Source organism: Meleagris gallopavo, chromosome 1 (assembly GCF_000146605.3).
Source record: "Meleagris gallopavo isolate NT-WF06-2002-E0010 breed Aviagen turkey brand Nicholas breeding stock chromosome 1, Turkey_5.1, whole genome shotgun sequence".
NCBI lineage: Eukaryota > Metazoa > Chordata > Aves > Galliformes > Phasianidae > Meleagris > Meleagris gallopavo.
Window position 1 is genome coordinate 51,943,829 of NC_015011.2, and position 25,696 is coordinate 51,969,524.

Below are 25,696 nucleotides of genomic sequence, written 5' to 3' on the forward strand. Positions count from 1 at the left end.
TCCATACATACAGTTTTTCTTTTTATTAACAATGTATGTCATTACTGAACAAGGCAACTGAGAAATACAAGGACTGGACATATACATCAAAATTTTACAACCTGACAAAAAATTGGCATATGACTTATATACAGGTGTGATTAATAAAGATTACAGCTCTACTGTATTTGATTAAACACAGTCCTAATCACTTACGTTATGAAAATATGAAGTTGATCATATAGAAGTCAAATTCTGGAATCTAAAAATAATGGCAGTTTAAAAACTTCAAAGCTTTCTATATCCATCCATTTTACAGAACATCACTACAGCTCTTCCTAATACCATATACATGAAAGATTATCAAAAATATATTGATGGGTCTATGCTAATGATGAATGCTTGTATTTACATTAAGTTAGCAAATACTTCACCAAATACTTTATATACAAAACTCAATTTGTCCTTTGTGAAAGAGTCATTAAAAAGTTAAAAACCATAGAAATGCCAGTTAGAAATAATGTGCTCCAAAAATTGGACTTTACAACAACTGAGAACAATTGAAAATAATTTATGAAAAAGCATGTTATTTTATTACGAGTACTCCCACAACTCTTCAGTTCCAATACAGAGTAGCAGAAACTTTGTCCTGGGTGTTAAGTGGTATCTCCTCTTCTAATAATGCTACAAGGGAAAAAGAAACATTCTTAAGCAGTTTGTTACGCAGGCTTTGAAGAAGGTAGAAATAATTCAAGGAAGCAATACTCTTCCCCTCTTCTCAGTGCTGTAAGCTCTGTCCCCCCCATAGTAGTTCAAATACTCAGTTCTCATTTCTTTCTCCTTAGAGACCAGAAGAGGAAGGAAAAACACAATCTCATACTCCGTATTTTAATACTGTTCTGAATGTAAACTTTTTTTTTTTTTTACCAGCACTGCTTTTCAGAATTTCCTGGCTGATTTTTGTATTTTACTGTGATGTTCTTTTCCAGAATGTTTTGAATGCCCATACCAAAAGCAGCCTCCTCTACCAAACTAAATAACCCTCCAGCCCATCTCTCAATGGAAAAACAGCTTAGATGGGAACCAAGCATTTGCTCTAAACTATACAGACATGAGCACCTAGATAATGCTGCAACACTAACCATGGATGCTGAATTAATGTGCACGTACTAAGGATTAGATGTCTACTGAAATATGGAACTCTTGAGTTGCATTCCACTCAGGCCCATCAGAATACCAAAATATGGTTTGAGAACACAGAAGTGCAGTTTACAGGCCTTTATGTACATGCCAAAATATCAGACTGATCAGACTCTGGTTTTCATCTTCTTCCAGAGAGAAGTGACAGGCAGTATGAAAGCAGTGTTCTTCACTGAATCAAATCAGCACAATACAATTGTTCATAATGCACTGCAATAACTTTGTCAAAGTGCTGACACCACGTAACAAGCAAAATTAGATCTTCCTGTCAAAACCAAATGAATTAGATTGAATTTCTCTTTTTATCTCCAGAGATGCTGACTGCATTTTCCATGCTTGCTGCATGGAATTCCTATCTTCCAAATCCACCAAAGCCTAACCACATTTATTTTTTAATCCTTATTCTTCAAACACTGTAACAACCAAATCTTAAGCCTCTTTTCTGAAAGTTAAGGATGTGATGACATGTCAACCACCTTTAATCTATACAGTCTCTCCTACCATCTAATCTTGTCCCCTTTTCCCACACATAGCCTCTCACTCTTTGTCTTTTCTTCTAATTGCTCTTTAACATGTTTTACAGAGTACCTCCCTTGCTCCTCTCAACTCACACTCACTGGGAGAAAGGATTTTACATCTTTGGTCTGCTCTCCTTTCTCCATACCATTAAGTGTACCCAAAACACAACATCCAGTTAACTTCTCTATGCACATAAATCCAACTCCTTCCCCAGTGTCTGCTTCTTTCTACACACTTTCACATCAGTTCATATGTATCCAGGAACGTCTTCTTCCTCAGATTCCAGTACTTTTCATCATAGTTCTTTCTGACAAACTACCAATCTGAGCATCGTGCCCAGGTTGGAGACCAACAGAAAACACTCAAGACATCAAATCTTTTTCATCCCTAGGTCTTTTCATCCAATAACTACAACAGTGCTTTACACTCTTTGTGATGTCTCTCTAAGATATGCTCTCCTTAGTCCATTTGCACATCTAGGACTAATCCAAGCTCTGAGATTTTCTTTGTAGGTTGTGTTACTCTTCTGATTCACGTTAGAAGCTGCTGACACAATTTAAGGCGAGATGCAGGAGAAGCAGAGAGTAACTGAAGCTATATAGACATGCAATGTGTCTGAAACCAGTTTAACCATCTTCCTTTCCTTAACATCTCAAATAAGATGTCCAATAGCCTTTAGTTTTTTCCTGTAACTATTTCCTTTCAGGTCTTTTTTTTTGTTGCATTTGTATAGCACCTGCAACTGAAAGAGCTAGAGCAAAACTGAAGCTCCTTTGCACTGCAGCAATATGGATGTCAACACAGATGCTGCACAGAACATCTGGTAAATCTGTGCAGCAATTTATTCATTAACAGGATAAATGTCAGGTTTCTCAGTTCTTACCAGTTTAATTTGTGCTCTGCCGCTGGACTTTTGGCCCAACACTTTGAGTTTCTTCTTCTGGATTTGGGCGTTTCCCAGCGCTAATGCCAGTACCAAGAGATGCTCTTCCTGATAATTTAAAATCAGTATTTATAATCAAGACACTACTACTGTACTTTTATAAATTCAGGAAAAGGTGTTTCGTTCGGCTGTTTTGGGTTTTGGGTTTTTCTTTTAATTACCTGGTTGCATTAAATGTGGTTGCTGATTGTCTCCATGAGCATAGCGTAAGATACTACTTGCTTGACAGTAACCTGTTCAGATACAGTAGATGACAAATAAAATTCAGAATTTCAGAAAGTGTACAGTTACATTACTAACACTAACAAAAAATACAGTTTCTTCTCCATCAATAAAAATCCTCAGATAGACTGTCCTGAATGTATTAAGTACACACAGTCAAGCACTGCATTTGTAGCAAACAGAGTAAGGTAGTCTGTTTGGACACAGTAAAATGTTTTAAGTTGTTATAAAATTTAGCATTGGCACTGTGGGTTCCCCTCTTCCTTTTAAACTATTTGGTTACAGAAATAGCAACAAATCCTTAGCGTAAGCTGTAGAAGAAAAAACTAACAACAAATAGATAAAAGCTATTTGAAAAAGAAGGCCAAATTAGCAAGAGCAGCTGCACTTTCTTGTTCTGTTGTACTCTGCTTATGTTCTGCATGTTTAAACAAAACAAAGATAACAACCTTTCAAGATGAATAAACATACACTGAGAAGACAGTTGTGCTCTGTTAGCTTGCAATTTTGATCTCTACAAGCCACATTTTAAGTTTTTGTGGAGTGACCAGAAATTTGCTTACACATTATAAAAATTTCCAGCAAAGAAAAAAAAAAGACCTATGGAATTTCATTATATATGGAAGAGTGTTAATGAAATCAGGGAAAAGGCAACATGTAAGTTTTGCAATCAGATATACAAAGTGAACTCATCTTCCAGTATCATTCATTTAAATTAAGCCCAGAATACATTTCAATAATTTTTGTTTAGTCACACTTGTGATTCCATTCACTTCCAAATGTACCTATCCAGAACAGTATTTGTATTTCAGAGATAAAGACAAGTTCACTCTAAGAAACAATTTTTATGTTTCAAGAACAGAAACAAGGCCAGTTCAAGCTTAGATAACAACTTCCACAAAAAATTATCCATGTTATTTTCACGTTTTGTCCATTTTTTTTCCCTACTTGTACCAATTTGCAGATCCTCTACAGATGGGCACTCCCACAGTACCTTGCTGCTGAACTCCGTTTCCTCCTGTATGAGAGTCTCCTAGGGCACATGACTGAACTCCAACTGTCTGACCATCACCAGTTCCCAGCTGAGCTCCTAGTGAAGCAGGAAAAAAAAAAACAACAGCATTCCAATTTGGCAAATCCAGTTGTTTGATATGTGTTGAGAAATTACTTTGAGAAAAAGAAAAACCATGAATAAAATTTCTCTGTTGAGACTTAAAAACTGTCTTTATATAAATACTACCAACATCGAATAAAACTGGAAGCAATTAAGTTGTTCCAGAAACTGTCTTGTGAAAACAGCTCTCTTATAACACACAATGCCAAGGGCCTTACACAAAGACATTTCAGCTATTCAGTTCCAGTATTTCTATGTATTAAACAATATGACTGACCTCCTGCACTGCTGCAACCAGAAATGCTTTCTCCTGGAGAAAAACTCATTAGGCCACCATTTCCATTCCCATTTGGGTTAGAAGGCACTGTTGCAAGAAGACCTAAGCAACGAAATACGATATGTAGCCATAAAGACAGAAAACAAACAGACAAACAGATTGAAGGTAGTATCCATTGTTCTCGTGGCAGGCAATTCTCCATCCTCATCCCAAGTAATCCTATTATAAAAGATACTTGGACAACATCTGTCTTTCTCCCCTGCTGCTGAGATCTTCACAGGTAATTCAGTTACATAGCAGGCATTTTCCACATAATGTTCTGCATACATTTTCTAGTATATATTAGCTACAAGTGCCACTACATTGCATTGGACTGCAGTGTATCCTGATTCAATATCTAGTATTATCTGAATAAAGACTACTTACAGCCTCCTGAACAATCTAAATGCATGTGGTTTACTTTTCAGAGAAAAGGCAAAGGTCTTTCCTAGCTAGGCAGAACGTTAACAGAGACTGCAGTAGTTTCTATCTGAATCACAGCACTTGAAAAATACATGGTATGACTGAAGTTATGAATAACATTCATTTTCTAGCCACTAGTATTAAAACTGAGCTGTACAAATACAGCATATGCTGGTCAGTTTAATTAACCAGAAGTTTCCATAAATCCAAAGAAAATTTTCTGCACAAAACAAGATTTGTGCAGTCCACTCTAGCTCTTTTGACCCTTCTTGGTTGTATTTAATATTCTCATTTATTTGGCTATACAACCCTGGTTGCAACACTGAGTTCACACCTGTCTATGGGATGAAATCATTAATTGCTAGAAGGCGAGATACATCTACAAATAAATAAAGCCAATAGCCTATAACCATACCCAGTCCTCTGTATCGTGAAAGCTGCTGGTAAATTTGTTTCATCCTCTCAATATTCAGACGACTTGCTTCCGCATGGTTTACCATTGGTTTGGGATAGTTAACTCCTATAACACATTTTGCAGCCTTCTGGACACTCTCTGGGGCATTCCAAGGGTCATAGATGTATTTTGCAGGGAAACCTCTAAGTACAGGCAAATAACGTCTTAAAAAAAAAAAGAAAACAATCCATTTTAAATCTAGAGCTATTTGACAACATCAGTGAATTTACTGAAAATTCTGGACTGTGATTTACCTGATGTAATCTCCATTTGGGTCAGTTCTTCTGCCAAAACCCACTGGACAGTAGCAGTGAAAAAACTGCTGAAAGAAGGAACTACAGGACAGCCACATCCAGCTCCCAGCATTCACACTCCAATCTGCATCAAGTAAGAGCTCTTCAAAGACCTCAAGAAATCAGGGCAACAAGTTAGTCTGAATGTGGCACATCTTTGATACACTTGCTTCTCAAGAACCAATGGGAGTCCTCAATTCCAAAGGCAGTCCAGCTCTTCAATGGCACAGCATTCACAGAACACTCAGTACATGGTAGCAAATACTTACCTACATGCCAAACTCAAGAACAAAGGTGTGATAGCCCATTGCGACTTTTACCCTGTAAGCAAAACTTGGAGACATCTCAGAAAGGGAAGACTGGAAAATTGTACATCTTTGCTAATATAACCTTCAAAAAAAAAAAAAACCTCAAAGGATGGCTTGCCTTTGAGCACATTTGTTGCTCTTGGAAGAGCTGCTTTTTCATGTTACAACTGAGTAAGCTTTACTAATTTCTACAAAGCAGGAAACACAAGGAACTTTCCCAACTCTGACTGCCAGTCTATGTACCTCAATGTGTGCTTTCACTAGGTGAGGAGACCAACGAGTAGAAATCCAGAGTTTCAGGATACAAGAAAGTAATTCAGAAGCTGTGTTCTTGAAGGCCACAAGTTAATCTAGTGATCCAAGGACACACACTTACAGATGCGTGAACCAACGAGACAAAAAACCATCTTCTGTGGTCATTACTATTTGTATTAAAAATAATATATGAGGAAATAGATTTAAATTTGGAACTCAATCCTTCCGAAGCTTTCACGTTTCTAGCATTTTTTTGTTTGTTTTTAATTAATATAAACAAGCCTATCATGCATTAAAAAGTTTATCTGCTCACTGATCACATGATCTATCAATGCAGGCTAAAAAGAAAGAAGCTTTATTCTTTGGAGGAGAACCTGGGAGTATTTCTATAAAAGGAGTGTACAAAATAGTTTCCCAGTTACTTCTCCAGCCTGTTTTTCCAAGTTCTCATTTCCCTTTCAAACTTTCACTGCATCCAAACGTTCCAAGGAATCATCGTCATTTTCCTTCACATTAAGACTCTAAAACAAGATAACACTAACCCAAGATCTCTCTCTAACAGAGAAGTATTCATGCTATTTTTTGTAACAGCCGGTGTATACTGTAATGTTTTCTAGCAGTTAGAGATATTTAAGCAAGAGCTGATTAAAAACAACCTTATTTTTCAAGTAATTGCCTAACAACATTTTTGGATGAAGATTTTTGGATGAACACTTAAATGCTTGCACTCAACTGCTCCACTAGATGCTGCCATGCAATAAGACTTAGAATCACATTTCCTCAGAAGGCCAGGTTAGCATTTGCTAGCTATGGATGTACTGACTTAACATCCTTTGACTGCACAAGTCTGGTCCGTCCATATACATGCACTGTTTCAAGAGTAAGTAGCACTCATCTGCAAAACACAGCCTTTCCATCTGGCTGAATTACCTGTGCATATTTATCTTCAATGAACTGTAAAAGGAAAATTCCTAAGACAGCTTATGTCCTTATGTAATCAAGACTTCCCTTTTAAATGAAACGTGTTTACTTGCAGCTGATCTATTAAGTGAGATGAAATTTCATAAGACTGGATGCATACATAAGATGCAAGCTCAAAGTTCAGAGGACAAGTACGTTTAAAAAAAATTTAAAATAAACTATTTGTCATTATCATCATCCAGTAAAAGTGTGACCCTTCCAAAAAAAGTGTAGAACTGATTGAAATGATAAGATTAAGTTACCACATTCTTTTCTACAGAGGACTGACGTGCACTTTCAACTTCAGCGTCTCCTGGGTATTTGCATGGAAATTAATTGCACTGAAACTACAGCTAAATGGCATTGTCCATACTCACACTTCTAACATAAGGTGAAGGGACAGAAGTGGCTAAAAGGACACTCAGCTCTTAAGTCTTCTCCCTTTAATTCCTGTGTTTTTCCTTAGCAGGGAAGCTAACATACGCTGTGAACAGGAACAGTTCATGAAACATGACTGTAAAGAAAATTTCAACTGCAGGGTTAAACTATATTTCTTAAAATCGTAGAATCCTTAGAGTTGGAAGGGATCTCTGAGGTGCATCTAGTCCAACTCCCCTGCAATGAGCAGGGACACCACAGCTAGACCAGGTTGCTGAGGGTCTTATCTATCCTCACCTTGAAGTCTTCAGGGATGGGGCATCAACCACAAAATTTATGTATAAATATAAATTAAAATTCAAAACCAAGAATGAGAAAGAATACCTTCATTCCTTCTTCCCAGCTAATCCAGAGGTCACCTCGAGTCAAAAAGCATGCCACAGCATGCCGAGCTAAGTGGTGAATCCAGCCTTCTTGACGAAGCTGCGTCATAATTGCATCAATCCAAGGAAAACCTGTCCTGCCTTCTGCCCATTTGGCCAAAGCCTCAGGATTCTTATCCCACGGAATTTGAACACAGATAGGATTCCCCTCCATTTTATCAAACCGTGGATTGTTAGTTGCCGCTGTGTAGAAAAATTCACGCCATAACAGCTGGCCATAGAGGGAGAGGGGAGGGGAGCTGTTCTTTTTTACCTGAAGATTATTGAAAGAAAACATTTTATCAGGAAAAGAGAGAGGAAAAAAAAGAATCACAACATCTAAGAATGTGTAGCTGACCGTGTAGAATCATACCTTTTTGTACAGGTCCGTTAATTTGAAATAAAAGAGTCGACAGGACAAACAGCCAAAGCGGAGGTAGGGACTAAGCCCTGTAGGACTTGCCAGAAGGGAATTGGCGTTCATTCGTGGTCTTTCAAAGTTTGCTACCCAAGCCTTAAAAAAATATATATATATATACACCCATAACACTCTAACATCAGATTACAGAGTAGGTAACAAAAGTTAGCAAGTTTTAAAGGGAGAAATCATGCACAATCAGTAACCGAGTCCATGTGCTGAACAGGTGATCACATCATCTTAGAGCTAAGGTGATCAAATGTTCAAGGGGTTCTCCTCAAATCAGCAGAATCTCTAGTAAATAATTCACCTCAATGAAGAAGGTGTGAACTGTCCTCCAGAACTACTTATCCCTTCTTTAAACATAGAGGAAACTGCGACAATTAACAGCACCTTAGCTTTTAGAGGAACTGCCCTTCAAAGATATGAGAGGCATTTCAAGTAAGGTTATTGCCAAAGAAAAACAAATCCATTTCTCAGAACACACAGTGGCATGACAGACTTTCTCTAAAGTTCAAGTAGGTGACAATTAGGCTGTCATCTTTCAAAACTAAGAAACAGCAACTTGATTTACATCATTATATAAAGGCCCTGAGTATAAAGGGTTATTTTTTTTTTTCTGGTGTTTTTCAGTGGGGAGGGGGATGATAGTTAAAAAGATTAACACTTTGTTCAATTCTCCTTACTAAGAACAACTCTATTTTCCAGATACATCACGCTCACAACAATATGAAATATACCTTTCGTTCTAGATGTCTTTCCAGTCGTGTGAGAGCTTCTGTTTCTCCCCCAGGCCATACTGCAGAAGGCAGACCATCTGTGTCAAAACCTGAAAAACAAATTAAAACAAGGAAAGTCCTTGTTTGCCTCTATTGAAGGGCAGTACATTCTAGAGTATTGATACTTGATGGCATATTATTATATGCTGAGAATAGCCTTAAGATGGACACATGGCAAAGTACAAGTTCTATAACACTTCGCAACCAAGTCTTATCAAACCATGTTCAACAGCTCCAACTTGCAGGAAAATCCATTTTTTTTACATTCCATTATAAAGCTTAATGCTGAATGATTTTACTTCAATTCCTCTACTTTTGTTTTTGCCCAAAGTAACCTTCCATTCATTTTCCAAATTATTTTCAAGTTTCCAGTTCTGCAATATATTGGTTATCTCTAATCTATAACTTTTACTTTTTATTACCACACTACTAAGAAGCAAGAATTGCTTCATTAATTTATAGGATGCCTAAAAACTTTTTGAATCATACTAAAAGCATCCATTCTACCTTCAGAACTAACATTCCTATGTTTCATTAACTGACATACATAAAAGATTAGAATTACGATTAGTAATTCTGATCCAGAAGATGAAAAAGAGGCAAGCTTTTCTCCCTCCCTTCCTCTCCACTAAGGAGAGTTCACCAGGTACATGAGATAATGTGTTTAGTGAGATCTTTCTGAAGAAGGCTTTAAAAGACAGAGCAGCAAGAGTGTAGCCAAAATTTGTCCAGAGATTTTTCCTCAGAGATTTGGTGGTCATGCTGCATTTGTTTGTATGTATTTCTGAAATTAAGATTTATACAAAGAAGAGATTTTAGAATCTTCTAAAATAATTATTCGCCTCATTATCAAGCAAGACAAGCTTTTGGGGCTTTGTTTTGTTTTAAATTAGATTGTAAAGTGATAGATCGATGACAAAACACATATAATGCAAAGAAATAATAAAGACTGCAGCAGCTTGATGATGATTTGATATCTCAAGAAAGTGGCTGTGCTGTAATTTCAAGAAGCTCAACAGTACTTTGTGTAGTTCGATCCGCCTGCCCTCCCATTCAATCACAACAAACACTATTTGTTTATTTGTTTATCATAATTGCCATCAGCTAACAATTAACCAGAAATAGAAGCTAGTATTATGCTTTTAGTGGTAGGCTACTTCTCTACTCGTTCCACAACATCTAAGCAGTGTAAGAACTTACCTAGCTCTTCAAGCGATGGGACACCGTATTTCTCATCGTGGTCATCAGAAACTGGAGTGGTGCATTTCTGCATTACCTCTGGGGTTATAGTCTCCACTGGCATCTCCAGTGGTTCCATCCTACTAATTAGAGTCTGGAATCGTTTGTAAGTAAGAGGTGGCTGTCCTCCATTTAATTCTATTATTCTGGTTTTAAAAGGAAAAAAAGAATAAAAACAAAGTATGTTAGACAACAGGATACTACAATTATTTTTTTCTTTTTTTTGTTTGTTTGTTTTTTAATATATACATCTAGACACACAGAAGAAATATTGTACTATACAGAAAGACAGATATACATGATAATCCAGACAATTTGAAACTTAATTCCACACCATCGTTTTTCCTCACTGGGAAAACATAATTAAACTGTTTAAAACCAAGTTAATTAATCTTAACTTCTGGGTTGAGGAAAGTTCCTTAAGAATGAGTAATGAATGCAAAAATCTTGATGAAAAGAAAACATACAGATTAACAAAGTAGCAACAAACAAAGCAGAAAGTCCTCAGCAACACAGGTGAGTTAGCATGATCTTATTAAGATGCATCCATCTGCAAAAAAATACAGCATTTTTCTACTCTGGCATTCAGGGCAGAGTTGAAATTAATAGCCAAATTAATAGTGAGAAAAGGTTAGGCTGCCATTTATGTGCAATGACTTGTCAAAACACAGTTTTCACATTCTGCACTGCCCACCCTTAAATCTGCAATCTTGGAAACAGGAAAAGTTCAAGAAATAACTTAAAGCAGTAAATAGAATCAACTGCTCACTTAAGGGCCGTGGAAAATGAGAAGGAATTTTGACAGAGGGGTGGATTTTAAACTTAAGATTTAAAAATAGCTACTGGTTTCAAATCAGTGCAGCAATTCCCTTCCCCTCAATGTATCTAGCAATCTCCCATAGATGTGGCTTACAACAAACACTAAACCCAGCATCTACCATAACAAATTACTTAATGTTCAGAGAAGCCAAGTCATATTTTTGAACAGTTTGCAGATTATGTTTCTATAATAAGGAGCTAACACTAATCCATTTAAATAGATCTGTGGAATAACAAACAACACATTAAGTAACACAACACAGGGATATCAAATAATCCTCAGAGCATTACTGGATACATAACTTCTAGAAAACAGTTTTGGAAAAAATTGAGGACCTTTTGCTAACTTGTATAGAAATGAAATTGAGACAGAACAAACTAAAACTAAACAAAAACAAATACCAGCTGTCAGAAGTTACAGTTGTTTGCACTGCTTTACCATTAATTCAGAAAACTAACATTATTGTCAAAAAGAACACAGAATCAAGGCTACATTTCATAGTTTTCTGTATCAATTTTGGAATTGCAAAATTCTGCTCAGTGTGCAATAAAATCTGTATGAATAGATGGAAGAATAAAAAATATAAAACAAATGTGTAGTTAGGAAGAATGAAAAGCGTTCTATATAGAAATGAGCACACTCTATATAGAAGATACTATATAAAGACATACTTTTTTCTTTTATAAAACCAGAGGTAATGGTAACTTACTTGTCTAGGTCGTATAACGTGTGAGAAATTCTAACGATGACCTCCACTCCAGCTTCACTAGCCAGCTTCTTAATTGCTGCATCTCTCTCCTTCCCAAATGGCTCAGAATCATATTCAATAGAGAGTTTTGCAATGCTCCATTCCTGAAACACAAAATAAATATGTGGTCCTTCAGCAAACCAGCTGATTGATAGAGGAAAAGAAGAACGGAAAGGACATGTTGTAACACCAACTATTGTCTGTGGAGAGCTGGTAAAATACACAAAGGTACAAAATACAGAGATATAGATACCCTGACTGACAAAAAGACCAGCCAACGTTTTGGCATCTAGATTGGAATCAGATCAAAAAAAGCTTCTATTGATTTGTCTTGTTACATTTCCATAGAAGATTTGAAAATTCAGCTTTAACTTTAGGATCCACATACTTCAGAGTCATAACAGAAGGGAAAAATGACACAGGCTGTTTTCTGGACATTTTTGAGTAGCGGTTGAGTAGTGTTATCTTGCTGCTCTGCAAGCTCTTCACATATGCCTGTTAACTTTAGCAGCAGAGCTGAAGTTTCTGGAGAGAAACTAATTTGAGGTAACCAAATTCTTCCTAAAGCAGCTTCAAGTGTGAAAGGGGAGAAGCAAGTAGCTTCCCTTGCTAAAATCAGACACCACATATTTTTCCTTCCTGTTCCAAACTCTCCAGCCACCAAGTCCTACAACTGCTGTAATTAAGCTCGCAGCAATGAGTATGGGAAAAGAACCAAAGGAAGGCATCATTCACAGCTGTGGTTTCTGCAACAGCAGAAAATGGGTAAGGTGAAGCGTTGCACAAATGATCCTACAAAGACATCTTGTCCATCAAACTCTAAAGAAACACTTTTCTAATCCCAGTTATCTTAATCAGGAGACCTAAACACACCAGCCAGACTATTTCAGAGAGCTGGACTTATACCAGAGGCACAGGAATACAACACTGTTAACTTAGGGCATTGCTTCACTTCTAGACTCTTTAGCCCTCACCTAGATGGAGCACAGGTACAATACTTAGGATAAACCACTCTACAGAATGCTTGGCATCCTTCCACCCTTATACCTGCCAACACTGACACAGCAGGCCCCAAACCCTTTAGCAGCCTCACTCACTCTTACACGATGTTTATTTTACATTTGGTGGTGTAAAAACCATCCATTTGACAGTTGGCAGCACATTTTCTTAAACCCTTCTTTCCTCTGGCACATTGAAAAGAAAATCATGAAAAAAGCATCCAAGGGCCAGAGCCACACTGCACTTCTATCTCTGTGCACTACTCCAGAAGATGACGACCTACTGCGCTTTCAATAGCAATACTAGCAGTAGTGCTGAAATGGGTGATACCGAATTAAGTCTTAAGGGAAGCAAAGCTGTTCTGAGGGATTGGAAGTGGGCAGGAAAGAAGAACACAAATCTCTCTCTAGCTCTACCAAAAATCCTAGAGTACTTTTAGTCCTTTTTAACAATTAAAATATAATCAGTGCTCTGTCTTTTGAAAACATTAACCTTCAATCTGTGAAAAGGAGAGCCTTACTAAAAAAACAGCCATGAAATATTCACCCCCAGGCATCTTGGATTAGGTTTCTGACACAAGAGTTTACAGAAATTCCACTACTTCCTACCATTATTAGCTTGAAGATACCACCTTTCAGATAAAAACTAGTGTGTCAGAATTGTTGCTCACCTTTATGAGACTTTTAATGAGAATGATCTGAAAAACTTGATTCAAGGTTCCACATCACCCATTGCAGGGCAAGTACATGATGTATAGATTTCTGCTCTGGCACAAGAGGCTATGAGAGAAACTGTATGAGATACAGTTGATATCAAGGTAGACTTCAGCCAAAAACCTAACACGTCCAAGAGATAAAACAATGCCTCTTATTTGTCTAGCCTGGTGTTGAAGCCTGGATAATTAAATCTCTTGAGAAAATAGTCTTTCCAGAAAAAGACATTTTTTCCAATCTTGCTTATCTCAGTCACCTCAATCCAGTCACTCCATAAAACCTTTTAAAAAAAAATCAATATGCAAAGCATATTGAGCAGCCTGGAGAAGGCTCCAAGGAGACCTGATAGCGGTCTTCCAGTACCTGAAGGGGACATACAAGAAAGCTAGGGAGGGACTTTTTAATAAGGGTGTGTAGCAACAGGACTAGGAGAAATGGCTTTAAACTGGAAGAGGGCAGATTTAGTCTAGATATCAGGAAAAATTCTTTACTGTGAAGGTGATGAGACACTGGAACAGGCGGCCCAGCAAGGTTGTGGATGCCCCCTCCCTGGAAGCATTCAAGGCCAGGCTGGATGGGGCTTTGAGCAACCTGGTCAAAGGGAGGTGTCCCTGCCTATAGCAGCAGCATTGGATCTACATCATCTTAAAGGTCTCTTTCAATCCAAAACCTCTCTTTAATTCTACGATTCATTTCCATATCCTATTATAGTATTACTTTAAACACACTATTACCCAGGTAAGAAATTACTATCAGTAGCGATTTCTCAAGTTTTGATTTCTTGATAAAACTCTTTCCTTCAAAATAAAAAATTAAAAAGCAATTTATGATGAAAGGAGTTTGATATCATAAATTACCCTGTAAAGAACGGGAATCTGACGAAATAAAATTGTAAATTCTCAACTTTAAAGTTCAACTTCACCATTTTCATCAAGAACAACTGCAACTTATGCATAAGCCACTTCAGAAAAATATTCTGAAGTATATAGAAACAAGAGAGCTAACCCTGCATTTTGATTAAGCCTATCTCCAGTGAAAAATGTAGTGAACCACTTCTTATGGCTAAAAAGCACACCAGCGACTTGGTCTAAATCAAGCACTGCTTTTACGGGTCAGACTTCGAATCTCTGAATTCACATATGCATTATTTCACAGGGAACCCAGAAGGAAAACTTAGACCAGGACCTATACATAGCAAAACATGATAAGTTAGTTCTATTTCTGGAGAGGAAAAAAAATTAAAACTGTATAGTCTAAGAAGAACTTGGGTCAGTTGATGATACACACAGTAGAGAGGGAGGGAAATGCAAATATTAAAAAACCTGAAACTGCAAAAGTGTTTAAGCATTTGCATGGAAAGCAACTTGCACTTAAGTATACTAGTACAGGAAATACTTCCATTTGAAACCAGTTTGACAGTCATATGCATGGACAGAAACAAAACTGTATTTTATTTGTATGCATTTCTAGCATTTACCTTAAAAAGCCTGGGGAAAACATCTGCTGGCTGTCCACGAATAACAAACAAACGTGAATTCAGTTTCCGTAGATTGGCATCAAGATCCTCAAGACACTGAAGCAGAAACCTGCAAAGAAATGGAAAGAAATGTTTGCTTTCTGAAGTAGACAAAACAACTTCACAGTAGAAACAGGGATCAAGAGGAATAGCCCATCTGTTATCAGATCTTCCATATTTCATGCGTATTTTGATGATGCATGCATTCATGTCCACATCCTAGTTACACTTAGCTTACAGTAATTCAATAGCTCTTACTAAGCAGCACATAATAAAAAAATAAAATGAAACTGAGCTCTCATTCAAGTTTTCACCTCAATGCTATTCAGTTTTGGAACACATTAAAACATAATCAAGTCTTAACTGAATCTATAAGTGTCTTGTCACCCTGAAGGGGGAAAAATAGCACACCACAAAAAAAAGGAGACAATCAACTACTGGCATACAGCAATGAAACTTAATCCAAGTGCCTCTTACAACATAGGGGCCTGAACTGTTACTAAAAACAGCACGTCAGGAGACTAGATGGTCAGAAGTATGCCTTCGGCCTTCACTTATAAAAATAGCTCTCCTTCTAAGGAGAAATGTCACAAACCAGCTATACCCTCCCTTGAATTTGTGATGAGTAAATCAGGAAACAAGAAAAAAAGGGGAGAGAATGGGGTTCTGCAAATCTGCAAGTCTTCAGGTGAAACGGGCATTTGCACAAATGATGTTGAGGCAGATCTATACACCAAAGAATTATTAGTGGATGCAGTAATTAAAGGTAACTGATAGTCAAGATTGTTTGGGAGGAGACAAAAAAACTGACAAGAAAACTGTGGCTGGTGGACACTTAGAGATGATGGGGATACTCAGATGAGCATCCCAGTCTTCTCACCAGCATAGTATTTTCCCCACAACATTATCTATGTGATAAAAGTAAGGTTTTAATTAGGAGCTGTTCAAACCCTCTACCACGATGAGATCACTGCACCAAATCATGTGCTAACCAGGGTAGCTGCTAAGTTTTGTGCAGGCATGTGTCACTGGATTCCCCACCATCAACCAAAAGTGATACCCTGAGAGGCAAAGGAGAGACTCTCCTGCTGGAGGCCATCATTCCTATGAGGACCTGCCATACCACCACTACACGTAGGTGGCACAACAGCTTGAGACCAACTGAGGGAAAACACTGCCAGGGAGACTCTGGGGATGTGGCAGCACAGGTGCAATTATGTGGAGATGCCCGCTGAGCTGCAGGTGCCCTGTGTGGTACTAAGATCGGGCACCCAGCAAACAGGACCACCGAAACACCTATTTCACAGAACGAATTACAAAAAAATAACCCATTGCAATTAAAGTGCTATAGATTCTAAGAGGGATAACACATACACAACAGTTGTAAACCTACTGAAACTGTGAAAGAAGACTTTTTCCTCTTACGTTTTCAAGACATTTTACATTAGATAAGTGATGACTAACATTTTTTCCTTAAAAAGTTGGAGGTAATGTATGAAAAAAAAAAACAGTATGTACATGTCCAAGAACTGCCAGAAATGTATGGCTCACATGACCTGAAAGGGTAACAGAAAGCAAGTGACAGAGGAAGCAGGTGTGTAAGAGCACAGCAGCTTCTTTACTGACAACTAGGTTACGTGTTTAATGACAGGAAGAAAAAATGATGCCCAATTCTCTCACTTTGCTAAATTTTCATCCAAAAAAACCTCCAAGGCAGTTTGACAATGAAGTAAGATACGCTGTATCTAAAAAGAAACATCTGTGTAGGTAGTCATTTTAATATTAGATTCCAGAGTAGAATCGCATACACTTCTATTTAAACAGAATGTGGGCCCTACGTTTGTAGGCCAATGTTGCTTCCAGGCCTATTCTAGAAAGTACAGACTGTTTTTCTGTTGTCATTTCTGTTTTAAACTTGGAATTACAGTTCTTATCATGAATTTTGTCCACTTCAATCTTTCTCAATCTTGCTTCTCAGGAATATACGTGTTCAGAAATTCTTCACAGTAAGACAAATTCTTCACTATAAACACAAACTATAGTACCCAGATGGCTTAGGAATACTACAAGAGATTTATTTCTGTTTGTTTGATTTTAAACTTCAAATCACAGAATATAGGGGAAAGGTATTAAAGGAAACTGACAAAATAAAATGCTCACAACAATTCCAACACAAAAAAAAATGGTCTCAGGAAACAATTTTTTCCTATCTACATCTCACTTCCCCCTATTTTCTCAACCCACTTTCCTCCTAACTGACCACAGCATACAACTTTAGTCTGGACTGACACAAAATCTCATTCAAGATCACAAGCGCTGACCCAATCTTCAATTCACATCCAAGATCCCTAAACTTGCCCTTAATACCATTTAATCTCTATTTTGTTGTTTTTCCAAATCTTCTCTACTATCTTTAATATCTCTCTATCTCCATAAAACTTTCACGTATGTAAAAAACCAACAGTCTAGACTGGAGTTGTGAAATACATGGAGGAAGAGAGAGGGGAGCTGGGGGGGGGGAAATGGGACAGGGAAGAAATTACACACTCTGCTATCTCCTCTCACACAAACAAAAATTGAAGCAAACCAACCAAGTCCCAGCTTAAGCTGCACGACTGTCACTGAGAACACACTGTTCGGAGATAAAGACCAAATTAAGCCCTAGTGACCCTGTGGTATTTGTAGTAACAGCAGTGCAAAACAACACTGCTTTTGAATTGGAGAACAAGGGTTCAGTTTACAGCAAACTATTACTCAGAATGAACGTGCAATTTATTAAGCCTATTTGTACCTTCCATCTGGTCCAGATGTTTTTAACAAGATGTGCTGCAAACGATGAAACTAATCTATTTTGTTTTCACCAACCACATTCATGCAATATCACATCTAAAGGGCACTTTCTCATTAAAATTTGAAAAATTTTGTAAAAAACAAACAAACCAACCAACCCTTTACGCAGTTTATTTTGTTTTGTTTTGTTTTTTACTTATACAGAGGCTGTAGCACCTCTTCTACGAAGAATGATTGAGGGAACTGGGTTTGTTTAGCTTGGAGAAGAGAAGGTTCCAGTGAGACCTCATTGTGGCCTTCCAGTGCTTGAAGAGTGTGTATGAACAGGAGGGGGAATGGCTGTTTACGAAGGTGGGTATTGATGGGACAAGGGGAAAAGGTTTTAAACTGAGACAGGGGAGGTTTAGGTTAGATATTAGGAGGAGGTTTTTCACACAGCGGGTGGTGACACACTGGAACAGGTTGCCCAAGGAGGCTGTGGATGCCCCATCCCTGGAGGCATTCAAGGCCAGGCTGGATGTGGCTCTGGGCAGCCTGGTCTGGTAGTTGGTGACCCTGCACATAGCAGGGAGTTGAAACTAGGTAATCATTGTGGTCCTTTTCAACCCAGGCCATTCTATGATTCTGTGATTTTCCTTGCTCAATTAGAAGCAACAATTTAAGAAGGCTAGGCAATTTCTAGGCATAACCACTACCAATAAATCTGTAGTTGAATCAATAACTCATCATAACCTAAGTACCCATCTTTTTCATGTATACAGAAGTTTGATTAAAGGCATGCTAACATCTAGTTTTGGATACACCTGGGCACAAATTACTTTGAATTAATAGTTCTACATTTCAGGATTCCTGCTTTCATCTAACATGCACTTATGTGAAAGAAGCTGACAGTCTTATTAGCTCCAGCAACAACCTCTAAGCCCATCGTTTCCTTAATATTGGCATAGCATTATAATGCACACCTGAACAAATCAATGTTCCAGTGATAACGTATGCACGTACATCAGGGGAGAAGTAATAAGGTATCTACAACATGCACCTCCCCCATATTAAGCAAACAAAAAAAACGCTAAAACAGTAATTCTCAGCACTCTACGCACTGTTACAGTGCATCATTATGGGATCTGGAAAGAAGAGTTACAGAACCACTTTCCAGGTTCCACTTTGAATGGTAGCACTTGACTACATGTGAGCATGGTGGTTCTGAAGAACCAACTCCATGCATGAGTACAACGCAGAACAGCAAGATGCAGGCATCTTCCTCAACTGCAAGCGTCTAAACAGGATTGGGAGCAGCACTCTAGCACAGACACAGCAAACCTATTTGAGTCTTCTCACCAAAACCATCAAAAACGTTCCCTCTTCAGCTTAACATACTTCAAAATTAGTCTGTGAACTGGAACAGGCATGAAACCCTCTAATCTCATTAAAAAGTAATCTCTCTTCAGTATATGAACTCCTGGAGCAAAGTTTGCTAACACCAGCTTTGAAGTAACAGTTATTAGGCTTGAACTTCATTATACTTTTCTCCCTAAGTGTGGCAATTAGGAGCTATTTAAACCCTATAGTAACAGGTCATGTTCCTGAGTCTGCAATCTGAAACAACTTTGTCCTCTCAAAGTGAGAAAGCACTTCCTTTATCGCTTTGAGTAAATATAAGAAGTGCACAACCTAACTTAGTTAAAGAGGCACAAAAAGGATGAACAGATTATTTTAGCAGGGAAGAGCATCAACCCATGTTTCTTCAGCTGAACCAAGCGTTCCATCCCTCTACTAATGCTGGGGAGCAGGAAGGGATTGACATAAACTAAAACCTGTTTCATTCCTCAGTCACTAAATATTTTACCTATGACTGCACAAATTCCAGCAATCCATCCAAAATACTGTTGAACCAGTATTTCTGAATGCCTCCTTTCTAACCAATAGTCATCAGGTCAAGTCCTTAATTTTCATCTCTCCAACAAAGAAAAGCAGTGCCACACAAGAGATTTGCAGCACTGTGGTATTCAATCACCACTTAGGCTTTGTCTCTCAGCATTATGTTATGCAGCCTAGTGGTTGCTGGCTTTATTTTCCTATTCAATTTTTCTTCAGCTTTTCTATCAGATACTGCTTTGTCTTTCATAAAGAATGGGATTCAATAAAAAGAAAGAATATTACACACTGCAGAGCATCAACCACACCTTTATATCTGAATGAGTACAGTTTGCAGCATTAGGCTCTGACTGCATTAACAGATCATGTGAACGTGTACCTTTACGCATGGAAAGAGATTTGGCCTTTCATACATATCTTCTGTTTTGCCCTACGTTCACAGTTGGATCAATATGAAATTCCAGTATCGCTTAGGTAAACACACTTCTCTGATTAGCTTCTACAAGATTTCATCTAATACTGCAACTGTAAAACACTGAGAAGTACCTCAAATTAGATATATTTAATATTTTATCAGTGCATTTTCCTGTTTACCACTAACCAATGCATCTTAGACAGTGCAAGCAGTATATTCTTATGAAACCATAAGAAGATTAAGCTCAGACAGGATTTAATTGTTATGTACACTCCACAGCATCCTTTGGCAGCTTGCCATAGCAGTATTTTCCTGTTACCAAATCAAGGTCACATAGAGGCATATCTTATTATATTACGTTGTTTCAATGAATACAACATATTACTTAATTTCCCCAAAAGATATACAGTCATACCTTTGCTAGTGAGCTTATACACAAGAGCAAGAAAAAGTAGACTTTATTCAACAGTGGATACAGAAGTGAGCTGGCCACGGAGCTAACTAATCTCCTTCAGATTTGCTCCACAGACAGCAGAGAAAGAACGGCTCCTTCACAGTGCAACTCAGGACTTCAGCGCCTTTCATAACTTGGTATGAGCTGATCCATGCACAAACCAAGAAGTGCATCGCTGGCCTTTTTTTCTTCTGGCATTGACAACTGTTATTATCTCTAAGCCAAAGCAAAGCAGTGATGGATAAAGGAGACAAGATGCACCCAAGCTCAAGTAGAGCTGTGGTATGCATAACTGATGTGAAATAAGCTCTTAAAGAAAAGCAAACACCACCACAACAAATTAAACTCTTCAGAAAAGCTTGAAAGAAGGGGTTTCAAACAATAAGTATTGCTTTATAGTGGTTAATCTCTACACGTGTTCAAGTTGAGTCCTTTTCAGTGGATCTTCTGGAAGCTAAGCAGCAAAGACCATCTCATCATGTTGGACATGAGCCAGCAGTGTGCACTTGCAGCCCGGAAGGCCAACTGTGTTCGGGGCTGCATTAAAAGAGGGGTGGCCAGCAAGGAGAGAGAGGTGATTGTCCTCTTCTACACGGCTCTTCTGAGTCTCCACCTGCAGTACTGCGTCCAGGCCTGGGGCCCCCAGTACAGCAAGGATGTGGAGCTCTTGAAGCGGGTCCAGAGGAGGGCCACTAAGATGATCAGAGGGCTGGAGCACCTCTCCTGTGAAGAAAGGTTGAGGGAACTGGGCTTCTTCAGTTTGGGAAAAGAGAAGACTCCTAAGAGACCTCACTGTAGTCTTCCAGTGCTTGAAGGAAGTGTATAAAGAGGAGGGGGGACAGCTGCTGTTTACAAGAGTGGATAGTGATAGGATAAGGAGGAATGGTTTTAAACTGAGATATTAGGAGGAAGTTAGATATAAGGAGGAAGTTTTTCACTCAGAGGGTGGTGACACACTGGAACAGGTTGCCCAAGGAGGTTGTGGATGCCCCATCCCTGAAGGCATTCAAGGCCAGGCTGGATGTGGCTCTGGGCAGCCTGGTCTGGTGGTTGGGGACCCTGCACATGGCAGGGGGGTTGAAACTAGGTGATCATTGTGGTCCAAGTCATTCTATGATTCTATGATCTCACATATGGAGTTGGGTGGAACTACAACTACAACACACAATGCCATTCTATTAAATAAAACAACAAAATAATTTGAATCTAATCTAGCTTACGCTAAGACACAGATCTACTATTTCCTTCCATACCATTCTCATTAATTTCTTCACAAGTGATCTACCTTTTCAAAGGCAGCACTGCCCAAAGGAAAGGAGTACACAAGAGATGTCCTATCAAAAGGTGTCCTAATTCAAGAGACATGCATAACCTTCTCAAAAGCAACCTACATTTGGCTCCTATTTTGTGATCCCTACTGCACAGTAAATAGGGTATCTAGTCTTTGTAAAGATCTGGATCTGAGCTCCACACTTAAAGAACACCTATTACTCATCCAGACTCATTCCCATTTAACAAGCAACAAACAACTCAAATTACTTGTTACAAAGGTCAGCTTTCTGGTGATAAGAGATTAACAGGCTCACAGTTCAAGTCTCTTCTCTGCAGTCTTCCACTCTAACATACGTACTCTGTGTTCATTTTTCTCCAGCTTCATAATCCCAATCTGCTGAAGTCCTCATGACTTGACTTAATTCCTTATGCTGACTCTTTTCAGAATGAAACTGCTTGGATCCATAGAAGAAAAGTCAGGAGCAAGCAACCATACCTGCAGTGTGGACAGCTAGGAAAATAGGACCTAAAAGCAAATTATAAAATGTAGCTACTTGACAGTACAGCCATGTTCACGTTTAAATAAACTTACAGCTCCCTATTCTCATGTACCCACATAGCCTTATTTAAATGAGCTGCTCATAAGGCTTCATATAATTAAATCAGAGCTGGCCTTATTTTTATTCCTGTCACTAAATAAAGCAGTTCAGTCAAATTACTCTCCAGAATCCAGGAGAAAATAACTGCCAAGGCTCATTTCAGAAGAATAAGAGAAACTGGAGCTCCAGCAAGGCACAATCCCGCAGCCTGATTCAGAAGGACAAGTCCCATACTGACCCTCACTATAACACAATTTTTAAAACTTTCCTTACATTGAAGTAAGCTTTGTAAGATTACAATTATTGCTAATAAGATTTTACAAATTTTACCAAAAAAAGAAGCAGTGAGTAAGATAAATATATTTCTCAACTACACCATATAAATCACAAGACTCTGGTTTCCCATATCAGAATGATCTACTACACCAAATGAATAGATTAAGGGTAGAGATGAAGTCAACTAACATACACAAGAATTAGCAGAATGCTTGGAAGACAGAAAATATCTAAAGTTCTTCATTAAAAGCAACTGGATTTTATCTATCGCTGGCCTCATGCTGGTCAGCCATTCAGCATCACCCTCATTTCCTACTGCTACTCTAATGAACCAACAAGGCCAAAAGCTTCTGAATGGGCTGTTGAAAACTGAAATCCCATCTGAATACGAGGTAAATGAACAGAAATCTCACATTTCTAAGAAAAAAATAACAAAGGAAGAATCTACATTTTTAAGAAACATCAAAAACCCCAAGTAACAGCTTTGTTTATGAAGCTGCACAAATTCAGAAGTGTGCTTTTGCGTCCCCAGCTCTCTCCTTGTATGAGCAGGCAATGGTTCCCTTCACTCCCCAGGGGCCTTATATATCAAAGTCAGAAACTGACAAAAAAGGATGCACTGAGCTCAGTAACGTAAGCGCTGGCATACAAAACCAAAATGTAGTTCATGGGATAATAGCTGAAATAATAAAATCGAGTAACATCTAGATAAGCATCTAGATAAACACTATCCAACCTGCCTGTTGGTTAGGACCAACACCAAGGTCAAGGAGCAACATGTAATACTTCACTTGAAGAAACTGAATTTAATTTATCTAAATTAAGTTATTGCAGTGGTCCACTTAACTGTAGTACATCACTAAAAAGTGATATTCAACCACCTCTCAAGAAGTAAAGATGGTTCAGATGAATTATTTTATGAAAAACGCAGTCTTTATAAGAACTGCATTTTTCTATTTTAGCTGTCTACCCATCGCTTTCATTTGAAGCGAATGAATTGCCAAAGAACAACAAAGAACATCATCAATTCTTGACTTCTTGACTGTAGAAAGAATAATGGCAGACAGCTGGAAAACAACATCCTCCACACTATCAGTTTTTTCCAGTTTGCTTGTGCCAGGTTCAGGATTAACAGCACCACAGAAGATGCAGTAGGGAGCATTGCCAACATAAACGCAAATGGAAGGCACAGGACGGGACGCTGTAAGCCCTCCTTCCCAAAAGTGGATAACTTTCAGCGAAGACAAAGTGCTTAAAAACCAAGAAGTACAGTGAAATATCAAGCAAACTGCTGGCATTCCAGGAAGGAGATTACTCTCTTAAGAAACCGTGTATGTATTTTTTTGCTTTAAAGCTGTTTCCATAGATGAAAGTGATAGAGGAACATTTGTAGCTTCTGAACTAAAAACTTGCTTAATCACTACTGATGATTATTATTGCTATGCAGAGCCTCACACAAGAGATTTTCCTTCTCCACTGGAGGTCAAACCGAAGGAAAAACAAACCTTATTTGCTTTAATCCCCACACTTCAAGGTCAAGGGAAAAAGATAAGGAGGGAAGAAAGAAACAAAAAGAAGCCTCCAAACTCCGCAGCTTCCATTACTGCATTGCTCATAACCCGATCATTTCCTTATGCCGTTTGTAAGAACATTTCAATATGAATCAACAAAAATAGTTTCTTAAAGTAGGTCGTTGCTGCAGCAACCAGTTGGCTGTTTGGACTACTCCCTGCCACAATGACCTACTTTTCTAGTTATATGTAACTGTTATAGTAGGAGCTGTAATTCTAGTTCACTTCCGAAGGGTTGCGAGAGGATTTATAACTTGCAGTTGAACTTTATTCCTAACAAAGACAGATAAAAGCTGCGAGCGTTTACCAGAAGCAGATGGGTTCTGTTCCTGTGTCGTATTTGGAAGCGCTGCCACCAAAAGGTTAAACGAAATCTAATACTCTAAAAGCACCGAGCCAATATGCAAAATTGGGAGCTGACAAAAAATAGAAAGGGAAGCTGTCAAAACGAACAGCTACTTGTGAACTACGTGTTCCAAGGCAGCGCCAATGTCTGGCAGCAGTCTTTCTATACAGACAGGCTGCTCAGAAACTAATAAACTCCATCTAGAGCTGGGATTAAAGATCATTTTAAATCTGCACAAAAGGCAAAAAACTTCTGTCAATAACAGGTAAAGCTAATGCATTTCTGAACCGTATTTAATCCTGCAGGAAGGGTGCAGTAGGAACATACAAGGATACAACCAAACCCAGGAAGTAACACTGACAAAGACTTAACTCCCTGCTTGCTGTTGCTATGGATGGGCATTGTCCTTACAACAAAGGAAAAAAAGATTACCGGTACTTCATTGAACTGTATCCTAACCTCGAGGAGAAAATAAAGATCATCTTTGTAGTGCTAAGCCCACAGAGATTCACATTTCAATCACACTGACTTGCACATGGGTATTTTTGATTAATCTATACAACCCCAAGTTCAAAAGCTTACACTCAAGTTAAATTTTATGAGGTAAGCATAAGAAAATATCACTTTCAAGGGGAAGTCAACACAGTCCAACCGAAGGCAAGCTATGTATTACCATCCAGCACATCCTAATTAAAACCTCAGTAGAAAGGTTCTGACACACATCGCTCATACTACAAATGCAGGAAAACAGTGCACATGCACCACATTCCTCCAAAGGCTATTTGACCTTTAGTCATCTTAAACATTTTAAGTTCAGAAGGAAGAAAACCAGAACCGATGACAACAGCACTGCAAGTGGAAAAGTTCTTGAATTTTCTCTAAACCTTCATTTTTGGAATAAATCACGCGTAATGATTGTACTCCTGCAAATATTACTCTCCTCAAGCAGAACATCAAAGAAATAAAATATAAATATTCACTTTACCAGCACACTGGATGAGCAGTACAACAGCAACCAGAGCATCTGCAAAGATAGGATTCTGGAAGAAGAATGTAGCAGTAGAAGATAAAAATATTAAG

General features: G+C 38.3%; 1 protein-coding gene across 1 annotated transcript; it reads right to left on the reverse strand.

Moving 5' to 3' along the window:
• Positions 1 to 25,696, reverse strand: CRY1 (cryptochrome circadian regulator 1; the record flags this gene model as incomplete). Its single annotated transcript, XM_031552597.1, has 14 exons — positions 1 to 663; positions 2,582 to 2,689; positions 2,803 to 2,874; positions 3,858 to 3,953; positions 4,255 to 4,356; positions 5,132 to 5,334; positions 5,425 to 5,576; positions 7,749 to 8,060; positions 8,160 to 8,300; positions 8,945 to 9,033; positions 10,184 to 10,368; positions 11,752 to 11,894; positions 14,980 to 15,088; positions 25,602 to 25,696. Coding segments are annotated over 13 exons (1,803 nt in total), but the record flags the coding sequence as incomplete, so codon positions are not given.